General features: G+C 42.7%; 1 protein-coding gene across 3 annotated transcripts in view; it reads left to right on the forward strand.

Moving 5' to 3' along the window:
* The window catches only part of pus7 (pseudouridine synthase 7), a 65,154-nt gene that overhangs the window by 15,343 nt on the left and 23,101 nt on the right, over positions 1-26,710 (forward strand). For all 3 annotated transcript variants that reach the window (XM_068005016.1, XM_068005015.1, XM_068005017.1), the window contains exons 3-7: positions 2,752-2,836; positions 4,089-4,190; positions 8,137-8,281; positions 21,066-21,177; positions 24,984-25,061. In XM_068005016.1, coding sequence (XP_067861117.1) covers positions 2,752-2,836; positions 4,089-4,190; positions 8,137-8,281; positions 21,066-21,177; positions 24,984-25,061 — 522 coding nt within the window. The remainder of the gene's footprint in view (positions 1-2,751; positions 2,837-4,088; positions 4,191-8,136; positions 8,282-21,065; positions 21,178-24,983; positions 25,062-26,710) is intronic.

The following is a 26,710-nucleotide window of genomic DNA, read 5'->3' on the forward strand; positions in this document are numbered from 1 at the left end:
ACTAAGCTAGTCCCAATTTCCTGCACTTGGCCCATATCCCTCTATACCCATTTTACCCATGTAACTGTCATGCTGAAATGAAGTGCTTCCGATTCCCGAGTCCAAATCGTTAATGTAAATTGTGAACAACAGTACCGATCCCTGTGGAACACCACTTCCCACCATTTGCCAGTCTGACTAGCTACCTGTAACCCCTACTCACTGCTTTCTGTTTTGCAGCCAGCTTGCTATCCATTCTGCTACCTGTTCCCTGACTCCACAAACTCTGACCTTAATCATGAGCCTTATCGAAGGCCTTGTGAAAATCTAAATAGATTATATCTACTGCATTACTCATGTCTGCTCTTTCTGTTACTACTTCAAAGAATTCAATAAGATTGGTCGAGCATGACTTTCCCTTCTGAAATCCGTGCTGACTACTCTTTATTATACTATATTTTTATTTTCTCGATGTTTTTTTGTTACATCTTTGAGTAAAGATTCCTTATTTTACTTACCACCGACGTTAAGCTAATTGGTCTATAGTTCCCTAGATTGGTTCTATCTCCCTTTTTTAAATATAGGAATCACATTAGCTGTCTGCCAGTCCGCTGGCACTCTTCCCTTTTCTAATGAATTTTTATATATATGTAATAGTACCTCTGCTATCTCTTCCCTAACTTTTAATATGTGCAGATACAATCCATCCGGACCAGGAGTTGTATCCTCTCTTAGTTTGATTAGTGTATCAATTATCCCCCCCCTATCTTAAATGTCTTTACATCTTTTTTGATCTCCTCTTCTAATATCCTGTCCACCTTGTTAGTCTCCCTGGTAAATACTGAGGCAAAGTAACTATTCAGTATTTCTGCCATTACCTGTGAGTATATCTTGTGCATCCCTTAGCAGCCCTATCCCTTTCCTGATGTTTCCTTTTGTTATTTGTGTCTGTAGATTACATTACTATTTCTTTTTATATCCCTTGATAATTTAATTTCGTAGTTCCTCTTTTTTGCTTTCCTTTTTTTGACTTCTTTCTTAACCTCTTCGTATTCTTTTTTGTCATCCTCTCCTTTAGTGTCTATGTACTTCGAGTATGCCTTTTTATTTAGTTTCAATTTTACTCATCTCTTTATTTATCCATGGTGTTTCATTATTGGCTAATTTGTTTTTTTTAGAGGAATATATTTCTCGTGAACTCTGTTGATCACCGTTTTAAATATTTCCCACTGCTGTTTTATCTCTTCGCCTGTCAAAATGTTTTACCAGTTTACCGTCCCGAGTTGCATTCTCATCTCCTCAAAATTAGCTTTTTTTCCAATCTATTACTTTGGTCTTTGTCTTATTTGTGTCTTTCTCAATCATTATTTTGTACCTTATTATGCTAGGATCGTTATTGCCTAGATGTTCCCCTATGCTTATTTGTATTATCTGCTCTGGATCATTTCCCATTACTAGACCCAGCAGTGATTCCTCTCTTGTTGGGCTTCTCACATAGTGGGTAAGAAAGGAGTCCTGTACACAGTGTAAAAACTCAATTCCCGTTTCCCCTTTCCCTACCTCTAGCCAGTTTATTTGGAGGTAGTTGAAATCTCCCATGATTGTTATTCAGTGTGTTTTACTCATTTCAAAAATTTGCCTACATATTTCTTCCTCCACTTCTCTTCCACTATTAGGTGGTCTGAAGAATACATGATCGATCCTTTCTTATTCTTTATCTCAATCTATATGGATTCTGTTTCAATCTTAATGTTACTTAATGTCCCTTTTTCCTATTGCCATTATGTTGTCTCTAATTACTACATCTACCCTACCCTCTTCCCTATCCTTTCTAAATATGTTATATCCTGCAATATTTAATTTGCTACTGTTGCCCGTCAATTAACTGGTGTAGAAGTCAAATAACATTGCACATTCACATAGTTCTATCTCCACTGCTCTAAGGTAAAAGGAAACGTATTTTGTAATTAATCTCAATTACATTACTGCAATTTAGCCATGGAAATTATGTTTTCTGCACGACTATGTGTAGACCATTCCCAAAATGAATTTGCATCCTGCAAGTTCAAACTTTGATTTCAGTTTTGAGCAAAAATCAATGGTTATTAATTGTATGAGGTGCTCAGAGTTCATTACAATATTTCTACGTGGTTGATAATAGTGAAGAGGATGATCCTAGAATAGTGGGTGGTTTTGACAGAGCAGAGCTCGATGTGGTTGAGCCAGATCTAATGATGGATAACTAAGCCAGTTATGCACCTGGTGTGCTCAAGTTTGTGCCCCACAGCATTTCAATATGGATAATCCTTTTATCAGTTGATGAATTTCTTGTCTAAAGTATGTTCAGATCAAATCCAAGTAGAATTTACTCCTGTTGGTTCAAAGTTGTTTATTGCTTGAAAAAATTGAGCTCAAATTAAGTACTATCAGTAAACAGTACAAAAATCATTTTTATTTTTACAATGTCTAAATTTGAATTAACAGATAATTCAAATTAAGAGGAGTTAGACTGTACAGTAAAATTTCCTTTGCTCTACGAATTCACTCTCCAAGGCCAAGCCTCAAACCTACTACCGATTATGACTGACTATGAGTAATAGCTCGTTCATCTTAACAAAATGAGCATATTGGGATAATTATAAATCATGAAAGTTCACATTCCCTGACTAATTAAACAAGGATGCTTCTTAGCACAGTGAAGAGAATTTGATTTTTAAAAAAAAGTAAAATTGAAGCTGTTTTCTGAAACTTCTGCACTTTTATTTCAAACAGGTATTCAGATTTTGTTGTGCATGAAATAAACAAGGATGGGAAGGTAGTTTTACTGGACGATTTGTCTGTACCAGCTAACGATGAGGTAAGAACTATTGGTTTATAATTCAACTTTCAGCACAGAATGTGTTGGGCATCAAAATAGCTTTTCTGATGGATTAGTGCAACTGAAAGGGCACTGAACAATGCAATAGTAACTACATTTAGCTACTATAGTAAATCAGCTAATTTGTAATAGTAACTATGGCAGGTAAATGTTGTATAGGGAATAACTATTGTAAGCAAGTTTTCTCTCGAGTGTAGTTCCCTAAATCTTGGTGTGAAAGCAGCAGTGTTTAATATGGAAGAACTTAAGGGGGATTGGTTCTTGTGTGTATATGGGTGGGCCATGGACTTGAAGAAAATATTGGGCAGCTGGGAGGGCACTACATAGAAAAATTCAACCTCGAAAGGTGGGCTGTATCTTGTGTATGCATGTACTGTACTCCTAGGTGCCCAGCACACACTGATTGTAGGTACATTATCTGCATATGTAGTTAATTCCAGCTGCTACTGAACCTCTTCCATATTATACAGTCATCTGCTTAATATTAAAATCAGATTGTTTTTCAACTTGCTAAGAGTTCAGTTTATTCCATGTATGTGAGGCTAGGATATGCAGCAGCTCAGCAATACGTTGCCTTTAGTTTTTGGTCAGGAATGGTCCTGGAGAGACCATAAGAACAGTGAGGAAAATTGATTTTAAAATGAGGCAAACAACTGAATGACTTCTTTCTCACTGATCCCATCCCCACTTTAAAATTAACTTCCAAATATCTACTTCTGATATTTATGGAAACTGGCCTTACAGTATCCAAAATAGCCTCATTTTTAACCTGTATCTGGTGAATAAATAGCCTGGTTGCACAACACATATATTGACCTTAAGATCTAAAAACTTGGATGAATAGTGTTTGGATGTTGCTGCCTGCTGCCTCCTGGAGTGATGGACCCACAGTTCTCCACACAGTGATTCCTCAATAGCAACCATGAGAGGCACTTTCCCACAGGAGGAATAATTCAAGGACAGACCCCATGCACTTCATAACAGCTGTCGAAAGGCTAACATTAGGGGCTGAAAGCAGGACCACAGCCTGAACTGTTAGCCATAGAAGATATATGCTGCAAGGAGATTCTTGAATGAGGTAGATGGTGAGAAAAAAAATAACAAAAGCTACAATATTACTCTGTTTCCTTATTTTTAATTTTTCTCTCTCGCTTATTTCCCTCCCCTCTGTGACTGTTGGGTAAATACCACTGGTATAAATGAGCTTGTAATATCTTTAATAATCTTTTAGGAACCTTCAGAGGACATTTTTTCAGTTTTGTCTGCTCAAGACAAACAACGTTTAGAGGATCTTCAGCTCTTCAAGAATAAGGAAGACTCTGTTGTGATTGAGGTATGAAGATAAGTTACTACAGCAGCCAGTGAACATAGAAAGGTGGCAATCTAAACTTTGATTTTTGCAGTGATGCAGTATATCTGAAGGGAAATGAATGCAGTTTTCCTCCAGATGTTCATTTGTAAATTATTTATTTCCTTTTAGTCCTTCCTTCCTATTTCTAAAGTTCTGACTCCATCCTAACCTGTTTATTGCTAGTTGAATTTTTTTTTCTGTATTCCATCAAAACTCTTAATTTTTTATGCCTCATGTTTCACAAAATTTTGCTTTGTAAGCATTCAAAATGTAACTGAGATAAAATTCAGGGATGGAAAAGTGTCAAAAGCTGATACAGATAAATGATTTTAAGCAAGGATATTCCGGCGAAATCAGGTTAAGCTACGGGGCAACATAGAGGAGCTGTGGGTTACCAGAGTGCAATGTCCCGATAACTGTGATTCCACCAAGGAGAGGTGAGAGGATATGGATTGACTTCTAGTACATTTCTTCTGTCCCAATGAAGTGCTCCACCCATTCCCTCTGTGACCTGGCTACGATATGTGGAGAAATCATAGGGCTTCATTTTAGTACCCGCTATCGGATTCCTGGCGGGGGGGCTCCGAAAATCGGGGAATCCCGGAGCGGCTTTGGAGCCCGGCTTCGGAGCCCGGCTCCAACCCGCCCACTTCCAGGTTCCCCACAGACACGCCGACGTGCGCGCGCAGCCCCCGCATGTGGGAATCCCGCAGGCAATTAAAGCCAGCGGGGTTCCACTTAACAGTATTTACCTTGGTATTTCAGGTCATTAACAGACCTGATTAAGTGAATATGTGAGGAGGGGTGGGATTTTATTGACAACTGGGACTGTTTCCCATACTGTGGGAAACACTCCCAGTTGAAATGGACGTGTTGCAGCTGTCAGCCTGTGGCAGCTGCAAAGGTCCATTTGACAGGTGGGGTGGGGGGGGAGACCCTCACTCATTGCAGGAGGCCACTCTGTCACTTGGGACAAAGTTTGGCCTCCACCACCCTCCTCCTAACAATAAAATTCACTAACTTGCACACTTACCCCGGGGTCCAGAGACATGTACCTACCTTGCGGACCCAGTCAGATGTACATCTTCCGGATGGGGGCCGCCGTAGCTGCAGTCATGACCTCCTTGGAGGGCGAACAGCATCACCAGCCTCGCTGGCCACGCCGTCCACCTCTAACACGTGGAGCTCCACAACAGAGTGCTGTGACACATCCACCTGTACAGCAGGAGGGAGGGCAACCGCAGAGAGAGATGCGTCGCAGAGGGCACTACCCTCGCCACAGGGTCCACAGACCGAGGCTCAGCTTCCTGGACCTCTCTGAGCAGCAGTGCACACGGAGGCTCAGAGTCACTCGACATGTAGTCGTGGACATCTGCAGCCTCCTTCGTGCCGAGCTGCTCCCGGTTGTCCCGAGCACCATCTTCTTACCTGTCGCTGTCAAAGTCACCACTGCCCTCAACAACTTCGCCTCCGCATCCTTCCAGGGTGCCACCGGGGACATTGCCGACGTCTCTGTCGTCTGCACAAAAGAGCCCTGCAAATACACCTACACCCACTCTGCAGTGACACAATGGGTGGCATCAGTTGTGGGTCTTCATAGTGATCCTCAGGAAAGGGCATTATTGCACAAACCAGACAAGATTCGCAAAGACGTGGCAGTAGTGGTGCCAATATAATATGTAATGTGAATTGGTCAGAAATTCAATAGAAGTAAAAACCATGATAAACCCTCAAACACCCTTGTGCATCCCCTTCATGCTCACGACACGTTTGCCTTACGCTGCCTACTGCACATATGTGATGCATGCCCTGTGGCTGCAGCACAGGTAGTGGCAGGTTGAGTGAGGCTGACTGTGAAAGAGATGCACGAGAGGGTGAGTATGAGATAGAGCCATGAGATTGTATGAGGATTGGGTTGAGTGGTAGTGGCGGGATGAGTACTGGCGAGGTGAGTAAGAGCAGGTAAGATGAGGATGTTGGCAGTGCAGAAGGAGATGTGGGGTGGGGGCGGTGATGTGGCAGATGGAGTGTAGGGGAATGAGTAAGTGTACTCACTTTGGCTGACCTACTGAGGTCATTGGAGCGCCTCCTGCATTGTATGCAGGTGGGCGATATGTTGGTGGTGCTGGTGACCTCTACCACCTCGAGCCAGGCAGAGGCAGGCTGCTTCCTCCCGCCCGCCGGGGGGAAGATCTCTGTCCTCACCCCATCTAATGATACCTGGAGTGAGGCATCATTAAACTGGGAGCAGCCTTCCCCCGGGCTGCTCCATCCTGTAATTTTTCCTATTTGTTGCAGCATCAGTCAGTGGAGGACTGCCCCTTTAAATAGAGCTCCTCCAGCTGACAGAGCTTACTGCGCATGCGCAGCCCACCCGACGCGCAGATCAGCGTCAGGGAACCCGAACCCGCAGCCCTGCTAACATCGAGCCCGTAGTGTGAGGATTTTTGTGCAGAAATCTGTGAAACAGCTTGCCACCTTGTTGAGCTCATTTTGGGTTTTGTTTTTTGTGTTCCCTTCCATTTCTTTTCCTTTCTAGCCCTCCCAATTTCTCCACAGAGATGATACTTAGCAGTTTATTAAAAGGGATCGCCAGCACCACCGCGCAGTCTGATTAATATTAGTTGAACTGTAAAAGAGAATGATTTTGTGCCTTAACTCTTCCTACCCCCAAAAAGACTTCAATTAAATATTTTCTTCATGTTCTTGCCAGTAGTTTTTCTACTGTTTATTCCTTGAATTTTTTTTTTTGTTTTCCTTTTTTTTAAAAAATAACCTTTTGCACAAAATGCTATGAAGTTTCGATGTATATGTTGATGTTGTAGCTTTCCCACATATTGTTCGGGCAGAGAAATCGATTCTTGTGCATTTGAAGATTACATTTGAGATCGCTGATCAACATTAAAGTGGTTGTAGTTTTTCCCTCTTAAAATTAAGGCTTAAGGATAAACTTTCCTGATGTCCATATGAGAGTGAACATGTAATATTGGCATGCTGTTTTCATTGAGGGCCTTTAATTTGAAAGGCACCCTGACCAAATTCTGCCTGATCACCAGCTGTATTTCTGAGTTGTGTAAAATTTAGAATTGCTATTTGTAATGTTTGAATTGAAAAATATTCAAGTTTACACCACTTGAGCAATTTGCTGTGCAAAAATGGGTGCTTTAAAAGCACAGTATTTGCTATTAATCCAGCAACAGTAAACAGAAAGAACACTGCAGAGATTCATATTCCTAACTTATTTAGCCTTTATTCAGATAAGATCATTTAAAAAAAATTAAAGCTGTTGTTAGTCAGTGTGCAGCATACAGTTTATGCAGTGACCATATTCCCTTCTGCTCCTGATTATGGATATCAATTATAGAATCATAGAATCATAGAAGTTACAACATGGAAACAGGCCCTTCGGCCCAACATGTCCATGTCGCCCAGTTTATACCACTAAGCTAGTCCCAATTGCCTGCACTTGGCCCATATCCCTCGATACCCATCTTCCCCATGTAACTTTAAACAGATAAATAGTAATACTTTGGTGAGTACAACCAAAGAAACTACTTCATACTTCTTGAATCTGGAAGATATTGAAAAGGAAGAATATGGAGAAATGACAGGGAAATAGGATTAGAGTAGATGGCCCCCGTTGAACAGCTGGTACTGGCACAAGCACAATGGGACTGGCTGTAGTTCCCTTCACTGCTAACAGTTAAATTTGACATCAGTGCCATCTAGGTGGGGGAGCTTGCTTGTTAACTTGACAATTTCTGTGTAGAAATACATTGCTAAGCTTGATTTGGACATCATGACTGGTAACCGGGGCTGCCTTTTTGTTTCATTCTGTTCCTTTTAATGTCTTGTTTCTGTTGAAGATTTTTCCTTTTTTGGTTCTCATTCTCTTCCTCTTTAATACATCAAAGATTTTTCTAAACAGGTTGTTGAAGATACTAAAGAAAAAAGAACAGTTATTCATCAGGCTGTGAAGAGTCTCTTTCCTGGGCTAGAGACTAAAACTGAAGAAAGAGAAGGAAAGAAATTTATTGTAGCCTACCATGTTGCTGGCAAGACTGCATTGGCAAGTAAGTTTTATACTGTGGCAGATCTTCATGGATTTCTCACTTTTAAAAAAAAAACACCACTTAAGGAAATGTGGTGAAGTACATACTGAAACTCAGTGTTGGTGTACTGGCAAATCCAAAAAATGTTTGTCTTAAACATTAAATATGTCTTTGTCACATGAGAATGATTTGTTAACTTGGATCATTACACTTTTGTTAACTGAATTGTTGCTTTTTTGGATGTTTCTCATAATATATTTTCTAAAATTGATGAAATTTAATTCTGAACATTTTTATCTAAACATTTTTATTTGTGATGTTTTAGAAAATAATTTGTTTTATGCTATTTTCAGAATGCATAACATTTGCTTAATTTAGCTGGTAATTCAAGATGCTGCATTTATTTTTGATTACAGCTTTTGCATGTATCATGCATGTATTTGTTCCCTTGGTCATGCATGTGTTTTTTTTTAAAGACTTAACCATATCCCTGGTGAAGCTATGCTGTTTTCACATTGCTAGATCTTTACCTGTATTGTGCAATTTGTCCTGTTAGCTAAGTGCTAAATATTGGCAGGGTTCTACACGGTGAATCACCAGCAAAAGAAAATGGAAAGTGTACAGCAGGTTAAGCAATTGCTGGAGTTGCAGATCCTTGTAGCCCTGAAGGCATAAAATTTAGTGGAAATTTAGCCAATTGATACAAAATGTGCCTTTATGGTCCTGGAACAAAAGCTACAGTATATAAATGATAAACATTGATTCAAATCGAGCTTACTAGTGATAGACTGCTGATACTGGTCTGTTGGGCAATTTTTGAAAATTCATTTGACTTTGGTATATAGTCTGGTACCGCATTATGAAAGCTTATGATAAAACTGAGGCATTGTGTGAAAATTGAAACCTTTATCACGAGAGTGCAGCTGTACCTTTTATGTCTTTGGTTAATGATACAAGTCCAATGCTACTACATGCACTCTGGTACGTGTACTGTCTATCACTATGGTTTACAAATAGTTAAGCTGGTGCTGGCAACCCTTTGCCCTATCTTCTGGCAGAGAGTTGTAGAGCAAAACTGTTGTGAAAATTTTGGAATGGACAAAACAGCAAAACACTGCCCATTAAAGGTTCTAAAATACATATAGAAAAAATCTTAAAGCTATTCTGAGCTTGTTGGGTTAAGTCAGCAAATGCAATAATGGAACTCAAAAATGGGAATGAAGATATTTTCATTATGTTGTTAGGGGTATGGGGACAAATAGTTGCTTTTTATCAATTTGCCATGCTTCTTGATGAATTGGTCAGTAACTCGACTCCTAACGATATGTTGCTGGCTAAACCAGAAACATAAATTGGAGTGAAGAGTTATATAACTAGTAGCTCTGACTATTCTCTGTTGAACTCAGTGATAGGTAGTTAACTTTGAAATTGATTCTGTAATGCAGTTAGTGGCAGTAAGAATTTGGATTGGTGGAGAAAGTCACTTAATGATTGCAAGCAGGACAAAAGTTCAGTATGAAAAATGTTGAGTGTGGATCAAAGTAAAAATGAATACTTAAAATACTTTTCACATCATTTATTGTGACAGCATTTGTTTGGTTAACTGAGAGTTACTAGTTGAGAGCTGTTGAAGAGGCACAGAGTCTACATTTATGGGTAATGTAAATATTTGGTATTGACGAAATGTTAAACTGCCTTCTGATTAAAAATTATAAAAGCTGTTACTCAAAAATGTCAACGGGTTTAGAAGTTGGAATATTAAAAGCTTCAGGTGTGGGGTCATGGAGTATTGAGTTGGCAATTCATGCCTGTAATTCCTTTTACCGTAAATTTCAGCTGCACCTTAGAGGAAGACCAACTGTCTCCATAAAGGGTGGGAGGATATGTTATCCCAGGCTCCTTTGATCAGCTTCTTGGTGACCTTTTGTAGATTAACAAACAGGTTGTTTGCCCTGCCATTTAGTTTCTGTGTGACACAGGACATTTAAAGGGGAAAGTGGAGAAAATCAAAACAAAAAAAAACACACAAGGTTTTGTGTGCTTGAGGTTTAACCACATGGCTAATACCTGTGGGGTTAGATTTTGATTTAGTACGTGTGTGGAGTGTGGGGCCATAATCCTAATGTTCTGCACTATTGGTCTTGATTCCCATTTAACAGTTTTTTGAATTCCAGTCTAAATGCCAAATTTGTGGTACAGATTGTAGTTAGTAACTAGCAATATTGCCTGTTTGTGAAGAAGTTATTCCAATTATTACAAATTACTGCTGCTTCTGTTTATATACTGAGAGAGCTTTTGTGGAATTGTTCAAGGTTTGTAAGGGGGCTGGCTTCAGAGTTTGAGTCATGGTGTGAGAGGCATGGAATAGAGTTGGAAATGATACTTAGGAAGCTAATGGTTCAGAATGGGAAAGGGGAGGCTGCAGTGTTGAATCAGACCAGGAAAGAGGCTTTGAGACCGGCCAGTCTGAGAAAATGAAGGCTGCATGGTTAGGCGAGATGAGGGTATTTGTAGACCGAAGTCACCAACTCTGAGTATGACTGGCTCACTCACAGCAAAGCACAATTTGCAGAGGAGGTGAGTACAGACTTTCAGGACTGCTTTATTTTTATGGTTGTGGCATCTGGTTCCTGCTAAGCATGTGAAGAGTAATACCACATGGTTAACACAGATGAATCAAAAAGCCAGATTTGTACATTCATACAGATACAGTCTTTCATTAGTAAGCTATATGAAAAATAAACTAAGTACATTTGGTTGGGATTTGAAAAAGCAAAAATAAAAATTTCCAAATTGCATTCTTCAAAAAGCATTGAATCATAAATTGAAATCCCTTTTACAGTTGGGTTTGTTCCTTTCTACTTGTATGATGATTACTTTTCAATTGAGTAGTCCTTTTGATTTTTATAATTGATGTGTTTCTGGCTCTTCCATGTTCTAATCTGTCTGGGTTGAGTAGAATGATAAAACCTGACTATCATTTTACCACGCACTATCTGGGAAAAGTGGGCAGGAATGTGCACCTGCTCACGTTCAAAATGGCAAGACAACAGGACTGCTGCTCCATTTACATAAGTCTTCATAGAATTTACATTGATAGCAATTGCATCACTATCACGGATGAAATCATGATATTTTATGATCAATATGTTATCGTTTTTCTAAAATGAAAAAGTCTCACCTTAAGTGAGAAATATTTTTTGTGTTTTTCTTCAGGTTAGGTGACTTTGGATAGGAGATCCTATCTCGAGTAAAGATAGGCTGAAATATTTTGTACTAAATATGAAAATGTCCTGTCAATCCTTTGTGAAACCCTGAATATAATCAGTTTCCAAATCAAATAAGAAAAGTGATGGGAACGATTCTTGGAACAGATTGTTCTGGTTTGGTGCAAAATGACGTTAACCTACAGAGAAAGTGGTAAGACCTACGTCAACTGTGAGATTTTTGATGCATAAATTGCATGCATCTAGTAAGAGGATCTATTAATTGGTAGGTTTGAAAAAAAACAACAAATTCTTTATATGGGCTCATTCTTTAATTGTGAGTAATAAAGAAAATGACAAACTTGTTCTTGAGTTTCCAAGTTAGAATATTAGTGAGGGAAACTAAGGGGGCATCGTATTTAGTTGTATAAACAAAGAAAATTTTAAGTCCTGTTTTGACAATAAAAATGGCATAAAGGAAAGGAACAAAAAAATAACGGCATCTGAACAACTTGTGGCGATTCGCAATTCACGAGGTATCTCTTCCTCGCTACAAGTTGCTGGCCAATTTCGCATTAATAACGGCATGCGGAGGAAGAGAGAACTGTTTTATCTGGCCAAAGGAGGAAGTGCCCTGCTTCCGCCACCAAGAGGGCCTGGCTCGAGGTAGCAGAGGAGGTCACTAGCAGCAGCAACATTTGCCGTACTTGGGTCCAGTGCTGGCAGTGTTTCAGTGACCTAACTACTAGGTCTGCAAAGGTGAGTACACTTACTGATTCTCCTGCATTCCGTGTTTCACACCAACCCCCCTCCCCCCACCCACAACTCATTCTACACTGCCGAGACTACTCCATCACATCACTCCTCACTCCCACTTAAGGCTCATCCTCAACTTACCTGCACTTTCTGAGCACTTCCTCACCTCCCCATTTATGACTCCACCTTTACCGCTCACTCCAATCCTCATCCAATGTGATGACTCATATTCACCCTCTGATGCACCTCTTTCATGGTCAGCCTCACCCAAAGCAAGGCATTCATCGGTTGGCCACTTCACATCACTCACTCACACGTCTGTACTTTCTCCCTTTCTAGGAGAAGAGAGCGCAAAATGCACACGAGAGGGCGAGGACTGAAAGGGGTGGGGGCCACAACAAATAGTGGTCCACACAGAGGCGGAGGAGGAGGCCCTGCAGATCAGCTGCATCCTCGAATGCCTGTCCGTTGGGGGCGCCGAGACTGGCACCCCACAAACATCTGGTGTCGCAACTTTAACATTCATCACACACAACATGAATTGATGCTAACAATGCTTGGCATGTTGAACACCTCAGTATGCTGATCGCAACATGACACATCTGTGATGATGCTTAATATTGCCTTCTGTTCTCTTACAGGCTCTTCAATGACCTCAGTGATGGCAGAGGGGGATTCCTCAGAGATGTTCCCGGCCTCTGAGGGCGCACTGTCACATCTCAGCGAGCCATCCACCAGCGCAGATACTCACACCTCGGTGGGTCCTAGTAGTCAGTTGGTTGGCGTGGCACCTGGTGGGTCACCACACACAAGTGAGGACGAGCAGATACTGGTGGCAGGGGCAGCTGTGGAGAGTCTGTGTCGGTGGGTGCACTCCTCTCCAGGCTCTGTTCAGCTGGACCCAGATGCTGAACCCCGGCGGCCATCCTTTAAAAGGAGAATTTTCAAGGGAAAGCAGCACATTTGCAAGGTGCCACGCGCACTCTCCACAATAGTGCAGAGGATGGAGGAGTCCAACTCCTGCACTAGTGGAATGATCGCACAGGTACGGGAGGGAGTCACAGGGATGTGAGCAACTGTCTGAGATAGTGTCACAGGTAAGTGCGGGAATGTCTGCAATGGAGAGAAGGCTAGCCTCCGTTGAGCTTCAAGCACGGCTCACAAATGAGTTCATTTAGGCCCTGACAACAGCCATTCGGACTCCGGGTGAATAACATTCTGCCGCCTTAAACAGGCTGACAGATACTTTAGAAGTGGCTTTCCAAGGCATCACACATGTCCTCCAAACTGTTGTCCAACAGGGTGGTAGGAGTGATGTGGGCCTGGCCCAGGAGATGGCGAAAGGGGACATGGAAGTGGGGACGCCACTCAAAGCGCTCCCACGTCTCACCCGTTGCCCCCGTCTCAACCAGTACCCGCAATGCTGCCTCCTCCAGGTGGCCGAGTCAGCCCCTGCACAGGTGCAGGTGGAGCAGTATTTGGAGGGGCCCTCACAGGCTCCAAAACCCAGAGGGTGTAGACCAATAGCATCTAGGCAGTCAGGGCTTAAATATGAGCAACCTGCCACTACCTTTGCTGCAGCCACAGGGGATGCATCACGTAGAAGTAGTAGGAAGAGAAAGGCTAAGGTTTTGTGATCACGAATGGTATGCACAAGGGTGTCTTGACAGACTGTCATATTTTTCATTTATATTTGGTTTTTATTAAAGTCACGTTAGATGTTATCATTCTCACCACTACTGCCATGTCTTGCCCCTTCTTCACTGGCTTTTGTGATAGCGCCTTTTCATGTGCTTCACCATGAATGGCGACACTTGATGCCACCCAGTGGGTCACTTTACATTTGGTGTATGTGCAGTTGCAGGACTGTTTTGTGCAGGGAGAGGGGGTCTGGTGTTGGCGCTGGTCTTTCCACGTGGTGTGAGGACAGGACTCTTCTCACTTTCTGATCTTACAAGAACCGCTCATAAATGAGTGACTCCCTGGCCTCAGGAGCAGCCACGTGAGCCGCTGCTCTGCGCATGAGTTCATCCTCCTTCTCAATGTCGATGGCAGATGTGGATGGTAGGTGAAGGGATAGGGCCTTCTCAACCAGTACCCCTCTCTGTAGTGCCATGTTGTGCAGGACACAATACACTACTGTAATGTGACCCACTCTCGCTGGTGCGTATTGAAGTGCTCCCCCTTAAATCACATCTTGAGTAGCCCTATCACATGCTCAGTTATAGACCTGGTGGCGATGTGGCTGTCATTGTATGGACGCTGTTGCTCGCTGATGGGGTTCCTCAGAGGTGTCATGAGCCATGTGTGTAGGGGGTATCCCTTGTCCCCGAGGAGCCAGCCCTTAAGGGTGTTTGGTGCGTGGAAGAGGCCCGGGATGTTGGATTCCCTCAGAATGAAGGAATCGTGGCAGCTGCCAGGGAATCTTTTGTGGTGGTCACAAATGAGCTGTGTGTTGATGGAGTGATACCCCTTTCTGTTGATGAATAGTCCTGGCTCATGTGGAGATTGCTATATGGGTGCAATCGATTGCACCCTGTACCCATGGGAAGCCAGCCACAGAGTGGAATCCCACTGTCCTTTCCGTCTGGCTGAGGTCGTCCATGGGGAAGTTGACGTATTGCAAGGTCCTGCGAAACAAGCCATCAGTGACCTGCCTAATGCACTTGTGTGCAGACGACAGAGAGACCCTGGCGATGTCACCGGTCCCAGCACCCCCCACCCTCAATGCACCTGCACTGATTTGAAAATCGAACCCAGAGGGAAATAGACAGGTTAAGTGAGCGGGCAAGAAGGTGGTAGATGGAGTATAATATGGGGAATGTGAGGTTATTCACTTTGGTAGGAAGAATAGAAAAACAGAATATTTTTTAAATGATGAGAGACTATTAAATGTTGGTGTTCAGAGAGATTTGGGTGTCCTTGTCCATGAAACACAGAAAGTTAACATGTAGGTACAGCAAGCAATTAGGAAGGCAAATAGTATGTTGGGCCTTTGTTGCACGGGGGTTGGCGTACAAGAGTATGGAAGTTTTGCTTCACATGGTGAGATTACTGTGAGTCCTAGAGTACTGTGTACAGCTTTGGTCTCCTTAACTAAGGAAGGATATACTTGCCTTAGAGGCAGTGCAACGAAAGTTCACTCGATTGATTCCTGGGATGAGAGGATTGTCGTATGAGGAGAGATTGAGAAAAATGGGTCTATATTCTCTGAAGTTTAGAAGAATGAGAGGTGATCTCATTGAAAGGTATAAAATTCTTAGAGGGCTTGACAGGGTGGATGCGGAGAGGCTGTTTCCCCTAGCTGGAGAGTCTAGATCTAGGGGTTATAGTCTCAGGATAAGGGGTGGACGATTTAGGACTGAGATGAGGAGGAATTTCTTCACTCAGAGGGTCATGAATCTTTGGAATTCTCTGCCCCAGAGTGCCCAGTCTTTGAGTATGTTCAAGACTGAGATTGATAGATTTTTGGACTCTAAGGGAATCAAGGGATATGGGGATCAGGCGGGAAAGTGGAGTTGAGGTTGAAGATCATCCGTGATCTTATTAAATGGCGGAGCAAGCTCGAGGGGCAGTATGGCCTACTCCTGCTCCTATTTCTTATTTAAAGTTGAGCTTTTCCTTGTATTCTGTCTAGGAGTGCTAGATAAGAATCCTCACATTTGGAAGCAGAGCTGAAGTCTTGGATGGATGTGGATTTTGTAGTGAGTTAAGATTTAAAGGGAAAAGTGTGTGCTACAAAAGAAGAAAATAATCTTCTTGGGCACTGTCTCGCTAATGAAGGAGATGAGAGTTCTTGAAATCAGAAGAAATAGTGAGGCCAAAAATGTAAAAGATGATAGAACTCAGGGTAAAGCAGTGAAAGATGGTTGCTGTTGATTACAACTTTTGAGAGACATGAATAAACTTTGAAGAATTGAAAGGAACAAGATTTTCATTGCCTCATGGAAGCACATGATGAACTTCAAGAAGTTGTTATTTATTGATTCACCTCTGAGAACTGGAGGTTGAACACTGAAGGCATGCAATCTGAAGGAAGCTGATGAATGTAGAATGGAATCCTCAGGAAAAGAATGAATAGGGCTGAATGATGATCAGAGGAGGATATTGCCATGAAGAAGAAATAGAGGGGGGGAAGACACAGCCCTAGGTAACTCCTAAATCACTGGAAAAGATCACAGGATGAGCCATCAACTACATCAGAGAGAGCGTTTTGAGATGAAACTAGACAGCCATGAGCATAATATTCATGGAAGACCATAAATTGATGACTTGTTTTAGAATTGCTTTGAAGACATCTAAAGCAATGATGGATGATTCACCAGATCATTCAAGAGCAGAATGTGAGGTGTTTAACAACAAGGTCATTGGTGAAACTACTATGCTAAAAACCAGTCACAATCATGAATAAGGCCATCGCTTCCAAAGTGAAGGATAATCTGATAATCTGCAGCAGCTTCCATAACTTTAGAAAGTATGGATATTAAGGAAGTTGTTTGAAGGGAGAGAGAGATCAAGGAGAAATTTGCTGTGCTTATTACTGTTCATTTATTGTCTCAGAGAGCAGCAGAAACTCTCTATAGCTCTACTGCTACTTCACAGCTTTCAGGAAAAAAAATTGCTTAGGCACAACCTGCACTGTAGCTTCTTCAGTACTGACAGGCTAAAGGGCCTGATTGGTTGATATTCATTAAGTGTTGAAACCTCTTATGAGAGCATTGTGTCCTTATATGGACTTAATCAAGTTTGAATGTGTAGTGACGTGATAGTAAAGATGTTTACAAACACTGAGTTTGACTTCAAAATATTTCACTTACAACACAAATATATACAACTCACTTGCCATTGGGGCTTGTGATTGGAGTGTTGTGAATCACTTGGCTGGTTATTTTGTGTGATTTTTTTCTTACTGCATTTAAGTACATGGTGTCAGCAAATATACAGCAGCAAGATGTTCCATTAACTTTCCTGGTAAACATGGTTTAGAGTTTGCTGTTAATGATGGGACAAGCCAAGTTTGTGTTAAAGTGGCAGTAACAGCCACGAACCAGTTCTAACTAGTTCTGTTTGCTGTAAATCTTCACCACAGAACACGGCAAATCTTTTGTGTAGTATTAGATTAAAGAAAATGCCTATGCCTCTGTAAAGTTTGTTTTCTTTCTTTGTTGTTGAATTTCTCCCCTCTTCCTGTTCTGAAGACATTGAATCCTGTGGGGTATGGTTCCACAGGTGCAAGGACTCGTTCACATAGCCATCCTTCATGTGTTGAGCGTCGGCAGGCTATTTGCCTACTGGAAGCCAATCCTGCCCTCGTCCCACTTTCCAGCAGGAGTTGCTAAGATGGCAAGCAGAAGTGGGAACCTTGGTTAATTTTCCCTTCTTCGGGGTCACTAAGGCCAATCTCAACTGAAGCAGCAGCAGGGACAGTATAATTGGCTACAATGCCCCTGGTTAGGGAGGGGAAAATTATCCAGGATTTATACTTATAATTGCCGTCCAGCGACCTCCCTGAGCTGGAAGTGCCCGTGTGGACACTGGATGATGTCAGGATTGGGCTTGGCTGTGTGTTTCCCTGTGGTTAGATGGCCTGCCGACATTGGCTTTGAGATGCACAGTAGAATATAGTCTGATGCATGTGGAACGACACCCCAAAATTGACAACAAAAGAGGGGGAAGAAAAAAAGATGTGTGGACAGCTATGTGGCTTACACTTGTATTGTTTGGTGACTAGTGAACAGGATTAGGATGGTTGTTGTTGGCCAGTTTTTCATTGCTTGGTGCTATGGCTGAGGTCAGTTATTCACTGTTCTGAGGAAGCCCTAATCCAGCAGCCTTTTGATTCTGGGATGTGAACATTGGGTTAAAGTATTTCCATTTGTTAATTTTGAAACGTGAGTGTGACATTGAGATTAATATATTGTAGTACAATTGGGCATGTACATAGATACCAAAAGGAGCTTATTCTTTAGCAAGTGGGCTCAAGCTTTTCATAGAAGACATGTTTTTTTCATGTTCTAGTAGGAAAAAAAGCATTAATCTTTTGCAGCAAGTTGCCGATTATTAAGCCAACAAGTTGACTATTGTATTTTTGGGCTTCAACCAAGACAGTAGAGATTTATGAGAGCTGGAAAAAAGTTAAGAATTTTTTTTCTTGTATGTTGCTTTTGGGAGTCAAAACAGCACGATACAGAATGAATATTTTTCCTAAGACTTAGCATCACATTTTCCACAGAGCTTTTACTCGTACAAAGGTTTTTGCATATAACAAAGGAAATGACTGATTCGACAAAGGGGAAATGATGCATTGAAATTTTTGATCCTGTATGTTCAGTCTTTTCTGTAAGAGTATAATAGTTGTCCTCCACTCATTGTATACTGTTGTACATTATATTTGAAAAACTTGTGCAAGTTAATTAAACTATGGAACTAAGTAATAGTCTGGTGTGCATGTCTGAGAGAGGGACAGATTGATATCTGACTGATATTACGATCTTACGGTTGAATAGTGGGCTAAGTTAACTTGGGGGAGGGACTGAATTGCAGTACTTGGACTGCTTGATGACTTCCCTACTTCACATATTTTGCACATTCATAGCTGCAGTTCTTGCATGGCCACCTGCAATACACCCACACTAGGATATTGTTCTACAAATTAAATAATGTTCTGTTTATACTTCTTATGCTTTTCAATGGTTGGACAGAGGTCAAAGCAACAGGTAAGATATGTTTCATTCCACTGAAAAGAAATGTCGGCCATTATATGCAGCTTACCTGAAGATTATTCTATGAAGCTGTTAATTAAAAGCACTATGTTATATGGTTGATCCATTTAAAAAAAAACATTTTGAGAAATTCCCCCATAAATAATCATCAGTATTTTGCAGAATAATTTGTGAAACGATGCCTATTTGACTACGTTTGTAATATATTTTGGTGGATTGTTTGTGTTGCAAAATCCTTAAACCGTATTGACCGTTTGATCTAATTTTGCTGAGAAATATCTGTCTTTAGGTGTGTATTGACTTAATGTAAATTTAACAATTGGTTGCTAAGGTACAACTCTTGTTTGTCATATGGGAGGTAATACAACACTCATTTGAAAACTGCTGAACTGGAACTTGATGAATGTTTGTGGTACTGTCGAGTTAAATTACAATCTATTATTAAGGAACACAAAACCAGTTCTATATCCCACTTTGTGAGTGACCAGTATGTTTAAGGAATGTTTATATAATTCACTGGAAAATTAATCTTCAGCCATATTGTACTTGGTGATTTCCTTAACAGATTTTTGTTGGATTGCAAGATGAAAATTTAACAGTGTTTGTCACAAGTGAATTCCGTCAAAAAGATTAAACTGATGGTTTAAATGACCTTTTACCTTTAGTGGAAGGAAAATATAGCCAAGACTGAGTGCAAACATGTCGGATTTTTAATGATGATGGGTTTGAAAATGTTGACTTCTGTATGTGTGTTCTGTTTTAATTTTCTGATTGCATACAAAATCTTTAGCAAATTGCATGAAGTTCCATGGATCAGATATAGTTTGTACTTTAAAAAAAAAATTGAATTGCCTTACTTAACATGCACCCCATTAAAACACAATATAATACTTTATCACATTAATTTCAATTGCAGAGGATGTTATGTAGGCAAACATGGCAGCTAAACAGCAGTGAGATGAATGACAAAATAATCTTTTGTGGTGGTGGTTGAGGGAGGCAATTTGGCTAGGACACTGGAGGAACTCCCTGCTCTTAACGTCCACCTGAACCACTGGAATGGGCAGGCGGGGCCTTGATTCAATATCTCATCCAAAGAATGGTACCTCTGACAATGCAGCATTGCCTCAGTACAGTACTGGAGTGTCAGTTCAAGTCCTGGAGTGGGATTTGAACCAATAATCTTCTGATTCAGGCAAGGGTGCTGCCAACTGATCCAAGATGACATTATGCAGATATTGCCACTATACAACAACAACAACTTGCATTTATATAGCGCCTTTAACATAGTAAATGTATAAGCAAAAGAAAAGGTTACAGTGTGGACTGAAAACTAGGTTTGTTCTAGATAAACTGTAGGAAATGTTGTAGTTGAGCAACTGATTTATCACAATTTTTGTTGCAATAAAAACATGCTATTGAATATTACAGTACATATAGTGAACTGCCCCTGTTAAACCAAATGGAAACCTTATTTGCTGTGAGATTTTATATCTTTCCATTCATTATTACGCTATGGCTATGAAAGAATTAATACTGCATTTAGCATTTTTAAAATTTATTTTGTTTCCTACTGTTCATTTGAAAATCTTCATTTTTAAAAAGATCAGTTTTGAGCTGGATTTAAGAGTTTAGAAACAATAATGTAATGACATGCAGGTAAATTTTACTTAGGCCCATTTTACTAACTATAACGACTTAACAGAAAGCACTTGAATGACTGATTCGCAAGGCTGCTGATTCATGGGAAAATGGAACAAATCGCAGAATTCAATCCCCAAGACTGAGTGTACAAGGTCTGGAATCCATGGACTAATAGCAGAATTTGACTTCAGTCACTGTAACTCAGTGCCCCTGCAGATGAGATATGACCATATTTAGTGAACTCCCTAAATCCAGTGGTTACTTATTGTAGTTTGCTTTTAGTTACAGATTGCAAATTGAATTTGAGAAACAGATCAACTTCTGTTTTGCTTCTTTACGCAGTCTTTATTACTTGATTATTGTTTTTATGTGACATGCAAACTACTCTTGAGGAAAATGGTAACTGAGGGGAGGAAGAAATGTATATTTTTCCAAGGATGTTTCTTTTTGGCTTAATGAATTGTTTTATTTTCAAAGATCCAAGAAAGCACTCGTGGCCCAAAAGCAGGGGGAGCTACTGCCATTTTGTGCTATATAAGGAAAATAAAGATACAATGGATGCTATTAATGTGCTTTCTAAATTTCTGAGGTATGTTGAGTTGGCTGTTATTACATATCTTTCATTTACAGCAAAGGTTTCTACATATTGCTGAAGCATTTTGCAGTTCTGCTTTCCGTGTGTATGAATTAAGATAGATTAAATACATATACACAAAATATATTATTAGTTGATCTCCGCATTGTACACGGGGAGTTGAGACAGCTGGAGTATTGTGCACAGTTCTGGTCACCACATTACAGGAAGGACGTAATTGCTCTGGAGAGAGTGCAGAGAAGATTTGCAAAAATGTTGCCAGGCTTGAAAATTGCAGCTACGAGGAGAGATTGGATAGGCTGGGGTTGTTTTCCTTGGAGCAGAGGAGGCTGAGGGGTGACTTGATTGAGGTGTACAAAATTATGAAGGACCCAGATAGAGTAGACAGGAAGTACCTGTTTCCCCTAGCGGAGAGTTCAAGAACTAGAGGACATAGATTTAAGCTGATTGGCGGAAGGATTAGAGGGGACATGAGGAAAAACCTTTTTACCCAGAGGGTGGTGGGTGTATGGAATTCGCTGCCCAAATTGGTGGTAGAGGCAGGGACCCACAACTCTTTTTTAAAAAGTACCTGGACCTGGACCTGGACCTGGACCTGCACCTAAAGTGCTGTAAGCTGCAGGGCTATGGACCAGGTGCTGGAAAGTGGGATTAGAATGGGCACCTGGTTGTTCTTCGAGCCGGCGCAGACACGACGGGCCGAATGGCCCCCTTCTGTGCTGTATTTTTTCTATGGAGATGAGGTGCATTATTCAGGTCAAGTAGGCTTACAGTTTGGGGGTTAATTGGAGCAAGGTGAGGGACGGAGGAATCTGGAATAGGATGCAGGAGGAGACAGATGGGAGCGGGGAGGAGGGTTAGAGACTGGGAAGGAGGCAGAGAAAGAGGGGAAGGAAGGGAGTGGAAAGGAGGAGGACAAATGAAGATGGGGGCAGGACAACAGGTCAAGGGGAAGGCAGGAAAATTAGCTCAGTAGCGGCAGATGTACTGAGGGGATGAAAGGGGAGCCAGGCAAAGAATACACTTGGGGCCCGATATTAGGAGGGAGGCGGGTTGCCAGCAGGGGATCGACTGGGCGCGTGGGTAACCCACCCAGTAAAATCGGTGGGTTCCCCACATGATCGTAAATGAATTGAAGCCGCTTACCTTGGCTTCCGGGTTTTGCGCTGGAAAGCTGCGCAGCGGGCGGACCGCGCACCCACATTATAGGCTGTCAGCTGGAGGAGCCCTGTTTAAAAGGGCAGTCCTCCACTGACTGATGCTGCAGAAACGAGCCAAAATTACAGCATGGAGCAGCCCAGGGGGAAGGCTGCTCCCAGGTTTAATGATGCTTCACTCCAGGTCCTACTGGATGGGGTGAGGAGGAGGGGGAGGACAGAGATCTTCTCCTCGGCGGACAGGAGGAAGTGGCCTGCCTCTGCCACCACGAAGGCCTGGGTCGAGGTGGCGGAGGAGGTCACCAGCACCACCAACATATCACGCACCTGCATTCAGTGCAGGAGGCGCTGCAATGACCTAAGTAGGTCAGCCGAAGTGAGTACACTTACTCATTCCCCTACACTCCATCTGCCACATCACCGCCCCCACCCCACATCTGCTTCTGCACTGCCAACACTACTCTATCGCATCACTCCTCACACCCACTCAAAGCTCATCCTCATCTTACCTGCACTTACTCACCTCCCCAGTACTCATCCCACCACTACTACTCAACCCAATCCTCATACAATCTCATGGCTCTATCTCATACTCACCCTCTGATGCATCTCTTTCACGGTCAGCCTCACTCAACCTGCCACTGCCTGTGCAGCAGCCACAGGGCATGCATCACGTATGTGTAGTAGGAAGTATACGGCAAACGTGTCGTGTGCATGAAGGGGATGCACAGGGGTGTTTGTGAGGGTTTGTCATGGCTTTTACTTTGTTTTCTGACCAACTCACATTACATATTATATTGCCACCACTACTGCCACGTCTTGGCCATTCTTGACTGACTTGTGCAATAATGCCCTTTCATGAGGTTCTCCATGAACACCCTTGATGCCACCCATTGGGTCACCCTACAGTGGATGTATATGTAGTTGCACGACTACTTTGTGCAGGTGCCTGTTGTGCAGCACTGTGTTGTGTAGCTCCACGTGGTGGAGATGGACGGCGTGCCTGGCGAGGCTGGTGATGTTGCTCGTCCTCCAATGGAGTGATGAATGCAGCAATGGACCCCCCCCCCCCCCCCATCCTGACAGTGTGAGGGGGGTCCACAAAGTAGGTAAATGTGTTTGGACAGTAGAGTTTTGCGTCTGATTTAATAATTTGGAGTGTGGAGACAACGGTGTGGCAGGCAAAACTTTGTCTGAGGTGACAGAGTGCTCTGCTGCAATGAATGAGGGTTTACCCCGCACCTGTTAAATGGACCTTTGCAGCTGCTGCTGGCTGCAACACGTCTGTTTAAACAGGGAGTGTTTCCCCCAGCATGGGAAACACGCTCTGGGTAGTCCAAAATCCGAATCCTCCTAAAATTTCCAACTGATGAGGTCTTTAAACGACCTCAAGTACCCAGATAATGATCTTAAGTGGGATCCTGCCGGCTTTGATTGCCGGTGGGAGTCCCGCATGCGGGGGCTGCGTGCGCACCGTTTCGCGTCATTGGGGAACCAGGAAGTGGGTGGGTTGGAGCCGGACTCCGGACCCACTCCGGGGAGCCCCCCATCCGAAAATTGACCCCTTGGTCTTGACTCTGTGTGTCTGTGTCTGTGTGTGTGTGTGTGTGTGTGTGTGTGTGTGTGTATAGAGGCGGCGCACAGGGCATGCATGTGGATGTCAGTGGCTTTGTGATTATACCCTCCTGACCGCGGTGGCACTCCCTATTGTACTTCAGCTTTGCTGACAGTTACGCATCATTATTTGACGCCAGCAGCAACTTTGAGAGTTAACCCATGTCTACGTTAAATAGCCACCTGAAAGTTTCATTTTTAAAACAGCAAATGATGTACATCCCAACAAAGCTTTGAAGGAACAAGTGCTAATAATATTTATAACCCTCCTATTATATTCACTGCTGCTGTGTGGGAAGCGAGGCTGGCTCAGTGCGTGACAGGCAAGATGTGACACCCTTAACATTGAAAATCATATTGCCTCCTACAGGCATAACTGGTACTACAGATAGTATAATAAGTTTGCATATAGCAGAAAGACTCGCATGACAGTTTTCAATAAAATATGTGGCCCACATACTGTTTCTTTTATATATACGCATGTGTGCAACTTCTGTATTTGATTACATAAGCTCAAAAGAATCTGGCGATCTATCACCAGATTCTTAATTAGCAATAAATGTATTTTTTTTGAGAACCAACAAGCCTCTCAATGATTTGCACTGCAGTGAAACCATAGTTAGTGGAATAATTTGTGACTATTAAGTCCATGCCCTTGGTGCCTTATCTTTATGGGTCACTATCTAAATTAACTTCTAGCTCCAGGAGTAGAGCTGCCTACTTGGGAGTTCTAGGAAAGGATTCTGGAACCATGCTTACAGGTTGCGAACTAGTCCTTTCACATGCTTTGTTGGGACTACTGTATTTAAATCAAGCTGAAGCCAGAAGTACTGGCTTGAAGCAGGTCTAGGTTGCTAGTATCCTTCTTTGCCAGGAAACATGGAGGCATTTTTAATAGATCCAAGTCTATTTCGATCCAGAGTTATGCATTTACAAAGCTGAACATTTTTTTCCCCAATATAATGTAACCTTTTAAATCTTTCTGTAACAATATTTTTAAAAATATTTTTCTCTTTAATGTTTCTGCAGAGTCAAACCAAACATATTTTCATACATGGGGACCAAAGATAAAAGGGCTATAACAGTACAAGAAATTGCAGTCGTAAAGTAAGTATTGTCAGACAAGTAATATGTATTAAGCTATTGGAGCAAAACCTTTCTGGCCACCTTGATTAATTTTTTTCTCTCTACATTTTTCACCCTTTCTGGGTTGCTGCAGGCAATAGGGTGGAAAAGATACAGACCCACAAACTTCTCCACAAATGATGAACGCTACTTTGAATGGCAGAAACCATGATTTCAAGTAGAATGTACAAGTTGTAGACAAGTCCAACAACATAATCAACCGGTATAATCAACGGACTGTTGCTCCCAAACACTAAAGTAGAATGCTCTTGTTGCAAGCCAGTAATAACTTTGGGGGCTTCTCCACGATATGGTTATACTTTTCCTCTAGGCATTGCAGTTGAATTAGACTGACACCATTGAGACATTTAGGGCCCGATATTAGGAGGGAGGTGGGTTGGCAGCAGGGGGTCGTCTGGGCGCGTGGGTAACACGGCCAGTGAATTCGGGGTGCCCTGCAAGCGATCGCAGCCTAATTGAAGGTACTTTCGCGTGCTTCCGGGTTTCCCGTTCCAGACCCGCGCAGCGGGCGCACTGCGCACCCGCATCACAGGCCGTCAGCAGGAGGAGCCCTATTTAAAGGGGCAGTCCTCCATTGCTCCTCCTGCAGCAAAGAACCAATTTTGGATCATGGAGCAGGCCAGAGGCAAAGCTGCTCCAAGGTTCTCTGACTCCTCACTCCAGGTGCTGCTCGATGGGGTGAGGAGGAGGGAAATTTTCTTTCCATCGGATGGGAGGAGGTGGCCTCCCTCCGCCACCAAGAAGGCCTGGCTGGAGGTGGCCGAGGAGGTCAGCAGCAGTGGCAATGTGTGCCGAACCTGGGTCCAGTGCAGGAAGTGCTTTAATGACGTAACCAGGTCAGCCAAAGTGAGTATACTTACGCATTCTCCCACACTCCATCTTCCACATCACCTCCAACACCACACAACTCCTGCACTGCCTCCGCAATGCTCTCGCATCACTCCTCACATCCACTCAACCATCATCCTCACCTTGCCTGCACTTACTCACCGCCCCAGTTCCCATTCAAACACTACCACGCAACCCAATCCTCATACAATCTCATGGCTATGTCTCACAAGCATCCTCCCATGCATCTCCCTCATGCTCACCCCCACCCACACCAATTCATGCAGCGGGTCACCATGCAACCATCACTCAATCACGCCTCTGTGTTTTGCCTTGATAGGAAAAGAGATGCCAGAATGCCCGGGAGAGACAAGGACCGGAGAGCGCCAGCCAGACCAGGTGGTCTTAACAGACGCGGAGCAGCAGGCATTCGAAATAAGCCGCACGCTGGAGTGCCTGTCCGTGGCGGACGCCGAGACTGGGAGCGCACAAGAGGCTGGTGACAGAAATCTAGCATGATAGCAAATTATCTTAGCATCACTTGGCATCTGCAGCACCTCAACATCTGTCCACATGCTTAATATTGCTTTCTGTTCTCTTGCAGGGCCATCTGCGAGCGCCGTGACGGCGGAGGGCGATTCCTCAGAGGACCTGCCGGCCCCTGAGGGTGCATCGTCACATCTGAGCTAGCCATCCACCAGCGCAGATACACACACCTCAGTGGGTCCCCGTCCTCACTTAGTTGGGCTTGCACATGGTGAGTCACCATGCACATGTGAGCA

The sequence above is a fragment of the Heptranchias perlo genome, chromosome 24 (assembly GCF_035084215.1).
Source record: "Heptranchias perlo isolate sHepPer1 chromosome 24, sHepPer1.hap1, whole genome shotgun sequence".
Lineage (NCBI taxonomy): Eukaryota > Metazoa > Chordata > Chondrichthyes > Hexanchiformes > Hexanchidae > Heptranchias > Heptranchias perlo.